The sequence below is a fragment of the Cygnus olor genome, chromosome 5, assembly GCF_009769625.2.
Source record: "Cygnus olor isolate bCygOlo1 chromosome 5, bCygOlo1.pri.v2, whole genome shotgun sequence".
In the NCBI taxonomy this organism is placed as follows: Eukaryota; Metazoa; Chordata; class Aves; order Anseriformes; family Anatidae; genus Cygnus; species Cygnus olor.
In genome coordinates this window covers 17367989-17385121 of record NC_049173.1, presented here as the reverse complement: position 1 = coordinate 17385121, position 17133 = coordinate 17367989, and the positions used below count along the sequence as shown (strand labels likewise).

General features: G+C 35.6%; 1 protein-coding gene across 11 annotated transcripts in view; it reads left to right on the top strand.

Annotated features, from left to right (window-relative positions):
• DGLUCY (D-glutamate cyclase) overlaps window positions 1–17133 on the top strand; it is a 45503-nt gene that overhangs the window by 25954 nt on the left and 2416 nt on the right. For all 11 annotated transcript variants that reach the window (XM_040559813.1, XM_040559816.1, XM_040559818.1 and 8 more), the window contains 7 exons: window positions 1137–1259; window positions 3127–3324; window positions 5456–5716; window positions 6166–6265; window positions 7994–8142; window positions 12239–12358; window positions 13943–14091. In XM_040559813.1, the coding sequence (XP_040415747.1) occupies window positions 1137–1259; window positions 3127–3324; window positions 5456–5716; window positions 6166–6265; window positions 7994–8142; window positions 12239–12358; window positions 13943–14091 (1100 nt within the window). The remainder of the gene's footprint in view (window positions 1–1136; window positions 1260–3126; window positions 3325–5455; window positions 5717–6165; window positions 6266–7993; window positions 8143–12238; window positions 12359–13942; window positions 14092–17133) is intronic.

Genomic DNA, 17133 nt, shown 5'->3' with positions numbered 1-17133 from the left:
ACCATATTATATTTAAAAATACTGAAATAGGATACATTGAGCACAACACTTAAGACAGAGAGTAAATAAAATATGACAATTTTTGTATTTTTTTTTTTTTTTAAACAGCTCAAACAAGTCTAGGCCTATTCTTTGCAAGGAAAGATTGAGAACAAAAAAGATAAACAGGAGGCTGTTTGGGGAAAAAAAAAAGGAAGGAAGGAAAAAAGGAAGGAAGGAAGGAAAAAGGAAGATATAGACCACCTATGGGATGGAGATAAATCACTATAAAAAAAAAATCCCATCTGCTGTCAGAAATTTGTCAATCAGTTATCTCAAGGGCTGTGTACACAGTCTGATCACATTGTGGAGCATGGAAAGAGATGTCATTGGTAACAGCACACCCCAGTAATATATTTGGTCTGAGTGGTTAAATCTGAGGAACGAGTAATAAATCATTACTTTGGGTAGAGATTGGGAAAGTGAAGGAATCCATTATGTGCTTATTTTTAACAGAAAAGAGTAAATGAATATATATACAGAATGTATAAACTAATTCCAGAAAAGACAGCAGTAAACTTAAGCATCTGAGGAATTTAAAAGCAAGGGGAAGAGAGCAAGTGCTTAGAATGACCCAGAAAAGAAGTAGGTGTTTACTTTGTTAAAGCAAGAGACAATTTAATGAAAGCTGGCTAAGAGTGAGATGTAATTATCTAACCAAGAGAGGTAAAAGATTCCTCATTTCTTTAGCTAAAGAAGATAGGAAGCTAAAGTAGCAGAAAATGTGTTCTAGAAACAACCCATTTTGCATTGCAGTTATTTATTCTTGTTTGCCAGTGTTGTGAATATAATTATTTTGTTGATAGATAAGATTTATATCATCTTGGGAACTCGGCATACACATCTAGTTTGTACTTCACTGCAGAAATAAAGCGAATACATTTTTACTGATGTCACACAGATAAAGGGAAAACAAGACAGCTCAGGATCTGGGAACATGCACTGAAAGCAAACTAAATATGCCACTTCAGTAGTGGGACTTGCCACTGCTGTAATTCTAGCTGTGTCGCGTGATGATGTTTGGTGTCCCCTCCCATCTTTTGTAATATTGCTGCCTGACTGAAATCTATGATGGGTTTATTGTTGGTCAATGACAGGTCTGTTGGGAATACAAGATCTTTTCAAACCAGACTATGGAGATCCAGTTCACCTTCACCCTGGTGATATTCCGGTGTTTTGGGCCTGTGGTGTAACAGGAGTAGAAGCAGTCATCAACTGCAGTATGTACAGTATTTGGAAACTCTTAAAATCATCCAATCTCTTTTTCCTTCTCTCTTTTTTATTTATTTTTTTAATAAGTGGACTGATAGGTTAGATGTGCATTGCAGTGCCCTAGGGTCAGCTAAAAAAGCCCCAGCTGAGCAATTAAAAAAAAAAGCAACAAACCTTTAACAGGACTATTTTCCATTGTGAAATACAGTTCTACCTTAAAGGTAATTCTTACTGAAATTTTCACTTTTGTTTGAGTATTCTAATATCAGAAACTTAAAGCTCTGACAGCATTAAAACATCATTTTTGAGCACCATTAAAACTAGGAACTTAAAAGCTTTCTTTTTTAAACTTTCTTTTGAAATTTTATTTTGTACCACAGTGCAGTAAAACAATAGTAAAGTGGAAAGCCAAAACAAGCAGCCAGAAATCTTTCCATCTTGTCAAGACCTAGCAAATTGATTGACCTGGAAAAGAGTTTGTAATTGTCTTGTGAAGAATTTTTAACTTTTAGTTTTTGTTCCAAAATGAAGTAAATGTGACACACTTTATATAATGGAATCCTTGTCCTCTGTAAAGAGTTGTGATCCTGCACTTTATCCACTCACTTATAACAGGCATGCGTTCAAAGGGCAAGAAAATGCAACTAAACCATACTGATAGTATTATATATTGCTCTAAATCACTAGTGTGGAAGGAAACCTCAAAATTTTAGTTAGAAAAAAAAGCTTAATAGTGATAAGACAGTACAACTGGGAGAGCCCTGGGAAGTCATCTGTTTCATCCTGCTTTCCTTGCAGGATCTGCAAAACCCTTGTGGTACCCTACAGTTGGTTATCTGTCTGGTCTCAGCAAGTGCTGAGATACGTTCAGCACTAGGAATAGAGACTTTTTTTTTTTGTTCTTACATACAACCCTTTTTCTCCACTCCAAAATCCAAGGTGAAAAGCCTACTCTCTCCTGTGTTCCCCAACAGTTTTCACTGTGACGCAGGATGCATGAAAGGAGAAAGGAGGAAAGAGTTACCAGCCTCTCTACAATCTGTTGCCTAAAGCAGCTATCTATCACGCCTTGGCCTGGAACTGATTTTTACTTTTGTTTTTTTCATTTCTTGTATTAAAAACAGTTGTCATTAATGGATTCCAAAACTCTTTATACAGTTTGTATCTTGCTGTGCTCCCCTCTCAGCTAGGTAGTTAAAATCCTGCCATAGCACCAGAACCTGTACTTGAGATCAATCTGCTAGCTTCTCAAAATTATTGTCTGTACACATGGTTTGGTGAGGCATATTAAACCTCCCCATTTTCTTAATCTGATAAAGGACAACTACTTGTCAGCAGGCAGTTGTCACAGCTTTTCCATATCACTATTAAATTTGTATTCAAAGGTACAGAGATACACTGTAGCTTCCTGCAGCAGTTTAGAATCTAGACAATTTATTTTTACAGAAACAGTGTCACCAAAACACTGTGCAAACTTAAGTGTTAACTTGTTCTTAGCCCTATGCACTAGCTTTTTCATGCATATCAAACCCAGTTTTCAGACTTGCCAATTCCTGACTGACTTCCTTGAAGGGTACCACCGTTCAGTTCCTAAATTGCCTGAAGCTTATACCAAAGAGGATAGTGTAAAAAAACCTGCTTTCAACTACCCACATGAGCTTTTTAGAAGTGTAAACATTTTCAGATGTATATGCATACATTTATTTCCTCAAAGTGTATTTATCGCTGCAGTGTATCTTAAAATATCACCTGTTTTATAAGTGTCGTCAGGAAGGATTCTGTGTTGTTAAATAGCTTCTCAAGATTTTATCATTCTGGTATTTCAATGTATCACAATAACAAAGTGTTTAATTGAAGCTTTTTCACCCATTTTAGGATCTCCATTAGCTTTTACTCATTCTCCTGGCTGCATGTTCATCACTGACCTAAAGAATGACAGTGTTACAGTCGGGTCCTCAAGAGAAGTCCCACAAGTCTACTTCATTTCACAAGATCCTTTGCATTATAGTATGGTATCAGCAGAAGCAGCGCAAAAGATAAAGAATCTGGAGAACCTAATTGGAATAGACCCAGGTAAAAACAAACAAACAAAAAACCTCTTACTTTAGTGGATTTGCTATGATATCTATTGTGCTTGTGTAGATGCCCACAAAATTCAGGAATGCAGTAAAAATCTAAAGGCAATTTTAAGATTTTAAAAAATTATTTGTGCATTACTGTGATTTAATATAAGTAGTTTTGTTTTGTTTTTATTACTATATGTAATATCAGAGACTGACCAAAATCATTCAACCTTACGGGTAATGGAACGTATTTGAAAGAATGCAGTAATCACATTTAAAGTACACAGAAGCCTCACTGTTTACAGCAGACTGGAGCGTCCACAGGGAATAAGAACTGTTGCTGAATAAATCTGAAATCGATATGTGCAGGGCACCTCAGCATGCAGTAAGAGCTATGTAGGTATTCACTGTTGAGTAAATAGTATGTTTCTTTACATATATTCACGACTACTGTTCCCTTACTGGGTAGTTGCATGTGTTTTTCAAACATCCCTCTCTGATGGGTGGAATTATATCAAGCTCTGCTGACATATTTGTTGCTGAGGTGTTGTGTGATGGACCAAAGTGACCTGATCACAACAGAAGGCTGAGAGGTAGGGTTGTGTATGTGCACAAGAGAGAAGAGAGGGAAATAAAGGGATACAGGATCAAAAGGCAGACAGAATAACACAACTATTTCCAAAACGCACACTGAATTTGTCCCCTCTGTCTGCTGTAAGTTTTGATCTCAGTTTCCTATAAATTTTTTGAAATCCTTTACAGGCAGTAGTGGAAAACAGCTAATGCCCGGCTCTTCCAAACTCAGGGTTTGGGCTGTGTGCATATTTTTGGGTCTGTTTATTTTTACTCACAAGGCCTTTCCTTTTATCCACTCTCTGGAGTTCAGCATGGCACAATGCCATGCTCTGCAGAAATACCGGACCTAACTTCAGAGTTAGCTCATTTTACTGCTAAAAGAGAGTAGCTACATTACTGTAGTACTTCATCTCAGTTGATACACTCACTCCACTTTTCAAAGACTAATATACCCTGCTTCTGTTACTTGAGTTTTGTTGAGAACTTTTTTCTTTGTCCACTATCTATAAATTATATATTGCCTGTATGTTGTGTAGGAGGAATGGTGAGAAAATGACAAAGAGGAAACTTGGTACACCACCAGTAGAGGAGGAAAAAAAGGTGAGAAGGATTAAGATATGAGGAGACTAGGAAACAATAGTGAGGACTTCCCTCTCACTTTCAGCCCATGAATATCAGCACATCATGCTGGTATCCATGGTTTTCAGGAATGCGAGCAAATCTAAAGGACTGCACCACACACTTGTGTTTCTGACTGTCAGGAAAAGGAGAGGGAATAGGAAATATTGCAATAATAAAAGACTTAAACAGATAGGCAGAGTTGCCTCTTTAGGGACTGACCCAAGAGATCTACTAATATTCACCTATTTCTCAAGGTCAAATAACATGTAACAGCAAGATCTTTTAGTAATTGCCTAGATACCTCTGTAGTAATTGAGTTTATCAAGTCCCCATAAATTACAGTGTACCTGAACCCTCAATGAAATTATTAACCACAGAAGTATGTTGAATTTGTTTGGAAATTTGCTCTTTCCTAAAGGGACAGAGTTAAGCAGAGTCAAAGAACCAGCGACAAAGAACCAGCTTACTCATCCGAGGTCTGCATTGAATCTTCTGTAAAATGGGGGAAGCTTGAGTAGCAAGCTAGCTTTAGTAGTTAGACATGGTCTAGCACAACTGTAACCACAGATCAGAGGAAAGCAGGGGGTGGAAGGAAGGGAGATGATATTCAATGAGTTCTTAGGAAGAAAAAAACAAAAACACAACTTACACCAATACCTAGAAACGCTAGCATAGTAATTTTCAAAACCCAGTTAACCGGGATTCTTAACCTGGAAACACAGCTCGTTATTTTCATTACTCATATCCTACACCTTCCTAGGTTTCCTGAGGAAATTAGCCCAATTCCTGCCTTGACCAGAGGTTTTTCTTTTTATTATTTTTACCCGTATTATGTCATTAAAGTACGCAGATTCACCCAAACAGAAACTTCAAAAGGAGAACAACGTACTGAAGTGTACTGTTCTCTTAAAAATATATATGTATCTTTAAAAATACTTTTGTAGGAGAGCGGGGTATAATTCATTTACACTGCCCGGATGAACTGCTGAAGGCTTGCCTGGCCATCTCCCATGCTCGGTCGGTGTTGATAACAACTGGATTTCCTACCCACTTCTCTTACGAGCCACCAGAAGAGAATGATGGGCCCCCAGGAGCCCTCGCTATCGCAGCCATGCTGCAGGCCTTGGAGAAAGATGTTGCCATAGTAACAGATCAGAGAGCCATGGATCTGAATAAAAAGATTATTGACGATGCTGTTCAACTAGGTAAGACATACATTTTTCCAGTTTTGTCTTCCTAATTTGAGCCAAGGTTCACTTCAGTTAATCTCACTGAAACTTACTACAGTATTTTTTTTTTTTTGGAGAATGAACACGCATTCATCCTGAACATCTGATTAGCATTGTTATGTTTTGTTAAATGAAGCTGGCACCAAGTTAATGTTTGTGCATCTGGGTTAGCCATTTGTGATGAATTCTGGATATCTGTTCTTATTCTAGTAGACCTGTTTTCTATCCCAAGGTCCCATTTACCAGTACTAACAACTAAATTAATTTAATTTAAAGCAAGGATGCAGGCAGCTTATCAGGAACTGTGTAAACACATTGAGGCCTGAATATTCTAACTGTTCTACCTAGGAAAAAAAAAAGATCGCTGAAACACACACCAAAAAAAATGGTATGTAGTATCCGAATTGTATTTTATTTTCCTCTAGGAATCCTGAAGAGACCTGTCCCTCTACTGAGTTATCGAAGGGAAAATGCTGATTCAGCTTTGATGTTTTTGTGTGAGAATGGGAATCCCAGAAGACCTAGGTACATTTATTCAATTTTTGAGAATGGGTCACACTTCTACTGTGTAGTGTTATAAATAATTATGACTTAAGAAGGTGTAATGCTTGCAAGTAAATCCTTAAGAACTGGAATTAATGCAACAAACTTTGAAGCAGAATATTGGTATTAGAGCACACGTAAAGAATTCCATGTTATTCTGAGCGTATGCATTTCTGGGGTACAAAAAGAATTGATACTTCACATATCAATAGCTCTTTTCCTTCAAAAAAATCTAAAAGCTTTTCAGCTGTTATTCCATAGCAATATGCATATATATTGCATACTATATATAAATTTTCCCAGTTTTTAAATCAGCATAAAAATTAGGATGCAGAGAGGCAGAGTCAGTGAAGGAGCTGGGAAAATAATTTGTTTGCTTTCTACAGCTTTGGCTCAAGTTTGACAACTGGGAAATTGGATCTGATTTAGTAAATCTCAACTGTTTTTAATAACTGCAAGAGTGATTGTCCTATTGTCTTTAGGCAGACAAAACCAAAGTTATAGAAGTATGCATGCACTTCTGAATATTGATTTAAACAGTTTGCATACATGGTGTCCAGTATAAAATGTTGTGCAGAAATTCACGTTTGTACAAGTACATGATTAAGGTTAAAGCACTGAAGAACACATTTCATTACTTAGTAAGCAACTTATATTTCCTTTAAATAGGCATATATTGTTCATTTTTATTGATCTTTCCCTATACAGCATTTTAATGCTGTTGCCTTCCATTTGTTCTTCCTAATAAAAAGATCTTTCACGCTGGTATCTGCTTCATCAATTTATTGGTTGGCGTATGCTGTAAGTTCAGCATGATACCGTCTTTAGTTCTTACGTACTGTTTTAAAAGAATTTTTTATAGCTATGCATCATTCAATTACAGCCAGTTTCTATTTCAATTGATCCCACAATTCCAATAAGCTAAAGTGTTTCTTTAAAGTAGACAACTAAACTGTTGGAGGTCTCCTGAGTCACTGTAGATACCCACACACAAAAACATGAAGTAATTCAACAGAATTAGTAACCTCTTGACAGCAAAACTGGAGAAATGAAAGAAAAATAACTTAATTCTAACATACAGTGGCAGAGCTGAGTACTAAAATTCTGCTTAAAGTATTGGACATCTGCAATACATCTGTGTACTTCTGTAGCTAGCAAAACAGGCATGGACTTTAAAAATAAAAAATCCCTCAAACCCACAGCTCAAGATCTGAAGACCCAAACCAAAAAGCTCCCTAACTAGATACAAGTGAACATTTTCCAAACAACATTATTTAAGCAGAGACTACATTTACACCAGCGAGGACTTACATCATCATTAGGTAGACACTTTTTTGTTCTGCTTGAAAGCACAGAGACAAGTATATTATGAGATATTATGTATTTTAACATGAAAAAGAGCAAGCCCAGATGGCTGATCCAAAGGATTACTGCTTAGGAAGATTTCAGGAACTTCCTTATTTATTGGTGGCAAACATGGTTTGAGGAAGTTGCACTAAAGCTATAAAGAAACTAGACTAACCTTTGAAAAAGAACTATAGAGAACTGCAAGTAGAAACAACAATTCAGGATCCAAGTTTTACCTTACATCATAAATACTCAAAGAATAGAACCAAGTACAACAGGAGAAGTACCCAACAGAAGACTATCTTAGGTGAGAATCAAACATTTGACTCCATTCTTCTGTTCTTTCACTCTGTCTCTAACCAGATTTGATCACCTGATAGCAATAGAGCGTGCTGGAATGGCTGCTGATGGCAATTACTACAATGCCAGGAAAGTTAATATTAAACATCTAGTGGATCCCATAGATGACCTATTTTTAGCTGCACAAACCATTCCGGGAGTCACAACAACAGGTATGACTGCATTATAGTCTCAGAAGCAAGAGAAGCACAAAACAAGAACTCTTACTTACTGGAAGTGCTGCAGATCAGGAGGCAGGTGCTGAGTAACTGCTTGAGGGCTACAGCTGTTTCTCTTGGTTGAATTTAAAGGGAGAGACGCTAGAGAAAAATTACAGGTTTTTATGAAAGGGTGATCACATCCAAAAAAAATATGGAGGAGTTGAATTCAAAGTTATTTAAGGACAAATACGTAAGCTCAGATGTGTATATTATCTATATGTGAGTGTGTATACATATGCTCCCCTAGGTGTAGGTTTTGACAGTGACATCTGTACGTTCTGTATTTTGTATGTGAAAGGCAGCATAGAAATATTGCAGTCATTTTTATGGTTGTTATACCTGCATTAAAAGAGCAGTCTGGATAGAACATTCAGTTATATTGCAATTGATGGTAGATTCTCTTGAGCAGGGATTGCATAGCTGCATCTAGTATAATGGGCCCTTCTCTAAGAAAATGTGAGTATAAAATAATGATCTTTAAAGGAGCACATTGTCCTTCCTACCAAACCTACATTAGTATCAACTAATAAATCTAAAGAGTGCTTTTGTCAATACAGTGCTCCTCTCTTTTGTCAATAATCTTTTTTTTTTGTTTTTTCCCAAAACCTTAGTTGTATCTGGCTTTGTAAGAATATGCCAAAGAAAGATCAAGGATTCCTGGGTGTATATATATAAAGTGTTGTATAAAGTTCTTGTATAAACAAATGCTTCCTGCTGCATTGTGTGGCCCAAAATGGAGTTTGGAGATACATGATCTATATAAACATTTGAAACAAAATTAGACATAAAGTGTCCATGCCAGGCTGATTTCAGTCACATTAGAACATGGCTGCTGGTCTGGCTTTTTTTCTTTTTGCAGTGCTGTGGACTCAATCCTTAGTATTGCCAAAGGCACTGAAACTCTGACTTCTTAATAGTGATGTTTTTCATATGTTTCCAGAGAGTGTAGAGCGCTCCTGCAGAGATAATGCATAGTCTGGTCTCAGTGTATTGAAATCTTATTTCGAAGCTGTGTAGCAGCAGAGTTCACAGGTATTTTTTGTACCATCTTAAAATTTGCAATACATTTTATTCAGATTTAATGCAAATATTTGCCCTGTTCCTAAGGAGTAACATTCAACATTCAAAAAGAAGCACTCTAGATGGCACTCTGTTGGCAATCTCAGCAGAGAAGTCAAAGATTTCACTGAATAAGGATAGAATAATGTCTTTTATAAAGATGTTGAGCAAAATGCCTGAGAACTTTATCTGCTGCAGTTAATTTCAATTACCTCATCCCTGATTTTAAGTTAACTTGGATAACTTTGTAGACTAGAAATGGATACTAAAAAGATAGATAAAGTTTTCAGCATTACAGAAGTCTTTGCCCTGTGTCAGTAGGTGGAGGCGGGGGGAAAGAGTAGAACATTTGTTACATGTTGATTAATTGTTGTCAGATTTTACATTGAAAATGAGAAGGTTTTAAAAAAATATCTGATGTAGGAGTCTGACCACAGACAAATCATGAACAATGTCTACAATTTTATGGAGTAATATCATAAAAAAATGTGATTTTAAGTGCAACCTTCAGGAATATACAAAGCAGAAACTTTCTGGAATATACAAAATAAAAAGACATGAAACAGTGAAGGTGGAAGGAATCATTTCCACAAAAAGTTGAAATAAAAGATTGAGATGTTACCAAAACCACATGATAATTTTCTCAGCTGTCATGCAATTGACATAACTATATGCTTTTTGAAGACCTGCATTAAAAAAAAAAAAAAAAAAAAAGTTATCACATTCATTTCCCCTTTCACACAAATGATTTTCAGTACAGAGGACTGGCATTTTCTGCATTTTTCAGGAATTTAGTTTCAGAAACTAATGTAGTCAGTGAAAGCTTATGCAGAAGATCTGACAAAACTATATTTCCTCTGCCTGTAAAGCACTCAGGCCTTTAGGAGAAGAGAATTCTGCTTTTCTATTTTCAGACATCTGTATTTGAGATTTCCGCATTGGGATGAGATGAATTGAATGTTTGAAGGGTCCGTGTCTCTCTGCTGACTTTCAAAGAAGTCTAACTGACTAGCTCATATGTACATGACTGTTTTGTCAGGTGAATCTCACTCTGGAAAACCTATAGCAAAGTGTAGTCCTCTGTAAAAGTGTAGAGGAAGAAGAAAACAGATGGTGCAGGAAATTGTTCGATGTGGAAAGATGTGATGTTTTTTTCTTCCCAGTGAAATGCAAATGGGTTCCATCCAAAGCAGAATATCTACCAACTGTTAACCAATGTTATCTTTCACTACTAAAGAAACTGTTGATTGTCCTTAAAGATGAGTTCATTTTAACCTCTTTAAAGATTAAGAGCAGAATTTTGAATATACCAAAATATCAAAACGTGGATTCTTACAAAACAGTAATAACTACCATATTTATACATGATGAATGATGTACCATGGTTATGTCATTAGCTACATGAAAGTTACTATCAACCAAACAGATTTTAGAATGCACCATTACATCCCAACACTGAAATAAATGTGAGCAGTTTATTAAAGCAGACAATTCTAAGCAAAAAAAGGTTATCTGTTTCATGGCAAAACAATAAACACTGATGAAAAGTATGTGTCAAGCTTTACATGTTCATCAACAGATTATGCCTGTTTTGTAAAATAAACTTTAAAAAAAGTTGCTTGAGGTTTAGCCATGAAAATCCTTTTCAGTCATTTGGTTGTGTGTCACTCTGTTACGCTCACCTTGACTGTACAGACGTTGGGATCTAAATACAAAACTGCTGCTGAGAAATAACTTTGAATTTCACTTACATAAGAAGTTTATTATAGAGTTATGTGAGACATTTATGCAGTTAGTAAACATGTTAAATTTATCAATTTTCAGCACTTAAAGTGTAAATTATAAATACTGTAATTTCTCTCTGTAATTTTTGTAACACATACTATGCAGAACAGCCTTATTTCAAATTCAAATGGCATACATTACAGTAAGGATTTGGAGCTCTTCGCAGTGCTAGAAATTAATGTTCTTTTTCACAAACATTAACTAGGATAAACTTGAGAAGAAGCAATTTAAACTAATGTAAAAGAGACATATTTATTTCCGTTTAAATAATTTGATTTTTTTTTGGCATTTTTTTTAATATACTGGTAAGATACTAAAGGAAGTTTTTAAGTTGATAGTTTGTGTTATCCTCATCTCCAGGTCTCTGAGTGGCACCTTACGATTTTATGTTCCAAACATAATGTTGCCCAGAATGTTTCTGAAATTACATAGGTCCCATTGATTTTACTGAAATCATTGATATTCTTGATTTCTGGAAGACAAATATGCAGCATTTCTACTTGACCAACAAAAATTGAGACTTCACCCTCTGAATATACGAACACTTTAAAAAAAATGCTATTTTTTTCATAATTTTTTTAAAAAAATTTTTTTAAAAAAAGAGCTCAACCACAGGGTTGAGCTCTTTGTATACATTGCCAGTGCAGTAAGTCATTCTTTCTGAAAATAATTATATATTTTCTTGCATATCTTTCTGCAATAGTTATTACTTTTCATCTCTCTCTCTCTCTCTCTTTTTTTTCTCTTAAAGCTCATACCAAGACTAGCTTTTCTCTGTTTCATTTGTTGTAGAATTGTAGGCTATTTTTTCAGGTTTATTTTGGATTAATTTCCTATCTTCTTTCTTTATCTGTACTAATTTACTTATGATAATGCATTATGTAGAACGCTTGTTTAAGTTTACTATCTTTAGTTCTGTCTGCAGTTCCTGAATGGCTGATAATTTTGTTTTCTTTTACCTGCACTAGTATAGCATGCACTGTATATACACTTACAGGTTAGCATGTGGTAATGTGATGCTTTCAGCATTTCTTTCATGATCTTATATTTATAGACACTTTTGATGAAAAGCTACAAATCATCTCGTATGGACCTATGAATTGTCACAGAGATTTTTGTGAAAGACACTGACTGCTTTATAAATGGATTGTTAGCTATGTGCTGGCTTCATACTCTTTTGATCTCTTCTTCTCTTTTAATAAAGGTGTTGGAGATGGAGGAAATGAATTAGGAATGGGCAAAGTAAAAGAAGCTGTAAAGAAGCACATAAAAAATGGAGATATTATAGCCTGTGATGTTGAAGCTGATTTTACTGTTGTAGCTGGTAAGGGAATTTTTGGGTGTGGGACAGTTGATATTGCAAAGAGAACTGAAAAGGAAACACCTGTCTTTCCAACTGATTTATATTGGCCCTTTCATTGTAAGATCAAGTCATCACTAACAAACAAACCTGTCGCTGTATTATGTCCATTATCTGAATAATTAAGAAACTACTGTTCTAGCAGGAATGACTGAAAGTTGAGGATGCTCAGTCAAGAAAGAGCATTTCATCGGAAACAGTTGGGCAAATCCTGAATAATCTTGAAAAAAATCACACAGTAAATAAAACAGGGAAGACTGAAGAAGTGATCTATCTGGGAATTTTTTTTAATAGTCTATGCACATATGGATTTTTAGTATAACTGATAAAATTCTGTGGGTGTGACCCTGTCAGGCCTAAATCAGCCATATTGCACTTACATGAGATGATAAATTCTTTCAGCAGCCACTCCAAGACATATGTACATTTTTAATATACAACATAAGTTGGATGTTACAGCTCAAAATTCTCTTCTACCGTAACATCTTAACCAGAATTAAATAAAATTAAATGCGAGATGAGTTCAGCAAGGACCAATTTATGAAGTGAATGGGCCATATTGTACTCGAGCTCAGGCTTCTAACCTAAGTTAGAGCACCTGTGTTTCTAACACTGCTGATACTAGAACAGCAATTTTGAGGGGAGAAATGGGATTGTGGTGATAATTATATCTAATTCTTATGACTTAATCTACATGTTACTTACAGTCACTGTTTTGGAAATTCTGGTGATTTTTACCTTGAAAGCAACTGTCACACCCAGACCCTGCACAGGCAAGTGAGGGGAATATTTAGACGTTTGTGTGGAAAATTACATGCACTGAAACAACCTCCACACTTTTGAAAATCTGTCTGTTCTACATCTCTGGTAAAGGTGCCAGGCAGCAGAGATAACTTCCCACAGCAAGTTTCAAATCTAGCATTCTCCAATATGGCCTTGACAAAGAAGCAGTCAAACGAGAGTGTGTGGAGTGATTTAGTCACAGCATGCAGACAATTCACGGATATTAACTACATTAGAACGTTTTTCTGTATACAATACTTAAACAAAGGACACATCATTGAGACACAATTAATTTCACCAGAACTTCATATCTGATAAAATAACTGAACCCTTTAATCCATCATCATCTGTGACCAAAAAGGGACTCTCTAAAACAGTACAGCATTCCACTATAAAATCTGACTTAAGTGAAAATTTACATGGTTTAGGATACGTCATCAAAAATCTCCTACCTCTGTATCATTAACAGCAAAAGACACCAAGCTATTACATAGTTCTTCTAAAGTTCATGGATTTCATATTAAGGGAAACCTGCAGAAATTCAATCTGAAATACTAATAAAAACATTTTAATATCTTAAGCAATTGTATATTTCTAAAAGTTCCAAATTGATGTCAATAGTTAATTCATATCCCACTTCCATTTCAGAATCACTGTGTGACTCATCTGTAAGTGCCCAATGACTTATGAAGGTTAGGTATGTTTGCAATAACTGTCGTTTAATTTTTTTTAACACCTTGGTTTCACGGTGACTTTCTTTTGCAGGTGTCTCTAACTGGGGAGGCTACGCCATTGCATGTGCTTTGTATATTCTCAGCACCTGTGAAATACATGATCGCTACCTGAGGAAAGCTGTGGGGTTTCCACGATTACTGAAGATGGTCTGGCTACCTGCACTTCCATCAGTTACAAAGGTAATTTCCAGAGGGCCAGGGAGTTGTGAGTTGCTCATGGGTAGATGGAATCAGCCACTAAATCGTGCCCAGTCACTGCTTTCACATGGTCTTTTGGTGACTTTGGGGAATTCCTGGTTAATGAGCGTCCACACTGTATTTAGACTATCCGGTAAAGGATTCAGAACGGTATGCATGTAAAAAGCTTCAAGGATAAATTTATTCCTGTGTTGTGACTTCAAGTGCAAATTCATGCTACAATTTTCTGGGCAGTGCAAGAAATCCTGTTTACTAATAACTGTTTTTTTATAAGAAAATGGTCAGTTTTAGTGGCTGTCAGACTCCTTTCACCAGCACTACATGTACTTTAAAATATGTGGGGCTGTTACTTCTCCAATCACCAGCTGTTAGAGATCTATGAATGCTTGGGACAAAATCAGTTTACATAACTAGAGGCTTCAGAAGAAAAAATTCTTATGTTCTACTACTAACTTTTTCCAAAATGCACTGCCACTGTGGTCTATCTTAAAATACATTCTTAGCTTCCTCCTAAATATCAGTATGTTACTAAAAATAGAGGTTTTCATTGCGATGTTTGATAATTAAGTTAAATTTGGAGATCTGCAAAAATTTTGGATTAAAATTACTATAAAATTTTCTATATAAAAAAACAACTATTTTTTGTCCTTAAATCTTGTTAGAGTTTCACCAGTTTTTTGTTTGTTTTATGTAAAGGTCTAAAAGCTTCCATAGTAGTTCAGTCCAGAGGTCCATTTGGCTCAGTCTCCTGTCTCTGACAGCGGCCAGTAGCAGATGCTTAGGATGGAGTGAAGAATAAGATAGTTACGGAATTACAATTCGCAGCATCAGGGGGTTACAAGCTAGAGGCTTGTAGCAGACCACTCCGATTAACATCCAGTAAAAGATCAAATCTTCATAGTAGTCTCAGTTGTTTGTGAAGCATTTGATATCCTGGCCTCCATTTTGTCTTTGACATTTTGAAGAAAGTGCTCTTGCTTTAAACCCGTTCTATTGCCGTCTACTGTGAGACAGAGTGATTAAAATTCCTTGTTCATCTCCTTAACAGCGCTCATGATTCTTATAAATCTCTGTTGTATTCTTCTTTAGACATCTCTCTTTCAAAACTAAAAGTCACAATCCTAATTACTGAAGCCACTCCATACTTCTGGTCGTTCTACATTTCTTAGTTATGTTAGAACCTTTCTATAATTAAGTTTGAATATTTCTGAACTAAAGATGGAGAAAGACTTGAAGAGGAATATTTTTAAATGCATTTTGACTAATGGAACTCTGAACAGTGTGATATGCTGGGAATGCAGAGGTTCCAGACCGAGAAAAAGTAAAATAACTAAGAGGGATGAGAAATAATTGTGATCTGTGAGCATCCTGCTAATCACGTGGATCTATTTTTAACTTGTCTGTGTTAAAAAATATACGCAGTGATCAAGTAAGGATTGTTCCACCATATTTATAACAACTGAGGAAATTCAAATGAGTTTTATTGGCAGAGTACTTCTACAGAGACTTGGAAAAAACACAGTATTGCTTGTGACCTCTAAGAATGCTAAGCAAAAGGTAAACCATCCAGCATAGATGTTGTCTGCAACACTGAAATATTTCTACTGAGATGACAGTGTGTTTGGCCTGAAATTCCAACAAAGTATTTTAGAGTAGGTCATACTTTGTAATTGTTGCTGGTTTGATTTTTCATACAAAGAATATAAAACTGAAACTGATCCCAACCTTTAGTTTAGTCATATATACTTACCCTTTGACTTCTGTTTGACATGTAAGACAGCTCCAACATTAATTATTTTTCACTTTTTATTTTTTCGACTTCCATCTACTTGTAAATTCAAAGGGAAAACATATCCAAAAAACTACTATGATCAAAATTCCTGGTAACGAGATACTGCAATTAAATGTGATACTGTATACAGGAAATTCTTCTTGCTTTTATTTTACTAAGTTATACAGCTGGCAATATTGATAATGATCCAATAATGAGCTGTTGAAAGTTCAACACTAAAATCTATTGAGATAAAATTAGTGGAAATGGTTTTGTGGGAAGAAAGAAAATGACAAATCTTCTGACAAGAGGAGATTATATCTTTAATTATAAATCATAGAACAGTAAACAGCGCAGAAGATTTCCTGAGCTTGAATACATTAGTGTTCACATACTCCATTAGAATAAAAAAAAAAATCAGACCATTTATGGTTTACATGGCTACTTTCCGCCTAGTACAGCTTCTTTTAATGCTGTAATAATTACACTAGTAAGATAAAAAGCACCACCATACCCACCTCCGTGTTAATATTTGTGTATTTGTAATTGGAAAGAAGACATTTGAGTAAGTGCCTAAGTACCAAACAGCTTTCTTATCACATTTTATTTTTATTCCAGAAATGGCATTCTTTCCATGAAACCCATAGATCATAATTACTAAATTAAGAAGACTTCCCCCGAAGTACAAAGGTTTTCTCCAGCCTCACATTAAAACAATATCAGCGTTGCAATGTAACAAAACCCAGAACTGTGGCACTCTCCATTCCTGCTCAACAAAGTACTAAGATTTTCCTCAATGCATGACTTATTCTTTATATATATTTTAATAAGAGATACTGAGAAGCATTTGGTCATTGCTGACATATTGATCAATAAGAAATAATTTGACCTAAACAGTCTTTACCTACCTTTCAGGTGTGGAGTTGAATCAAGATTGTGTCAGTTAATCCGATGCTGGTTTGATTTTGAGCATAGTGTAAATTGTGTATGTTTCTCACAAGTGGAAGCAGTAACGTTTGATGAGAGAATACAGTTTATGAGGCATAGTTATATAATATTAAGCCTGTTTTCCCTATGTAAGCAGACCAAAGAGCTCTAGCCTGTAAATATATAGGAAAAACAATTCAAAATAAGAAATGAAATTTTGCTTATCCAATTCAGGTGCCTCTTTTGTGACACGGGAGATATAATTTGCCACTTTGCATATAGATACTCAGTGCCAAGACAAAATATCTCTTTGCAGAAAGATCAGA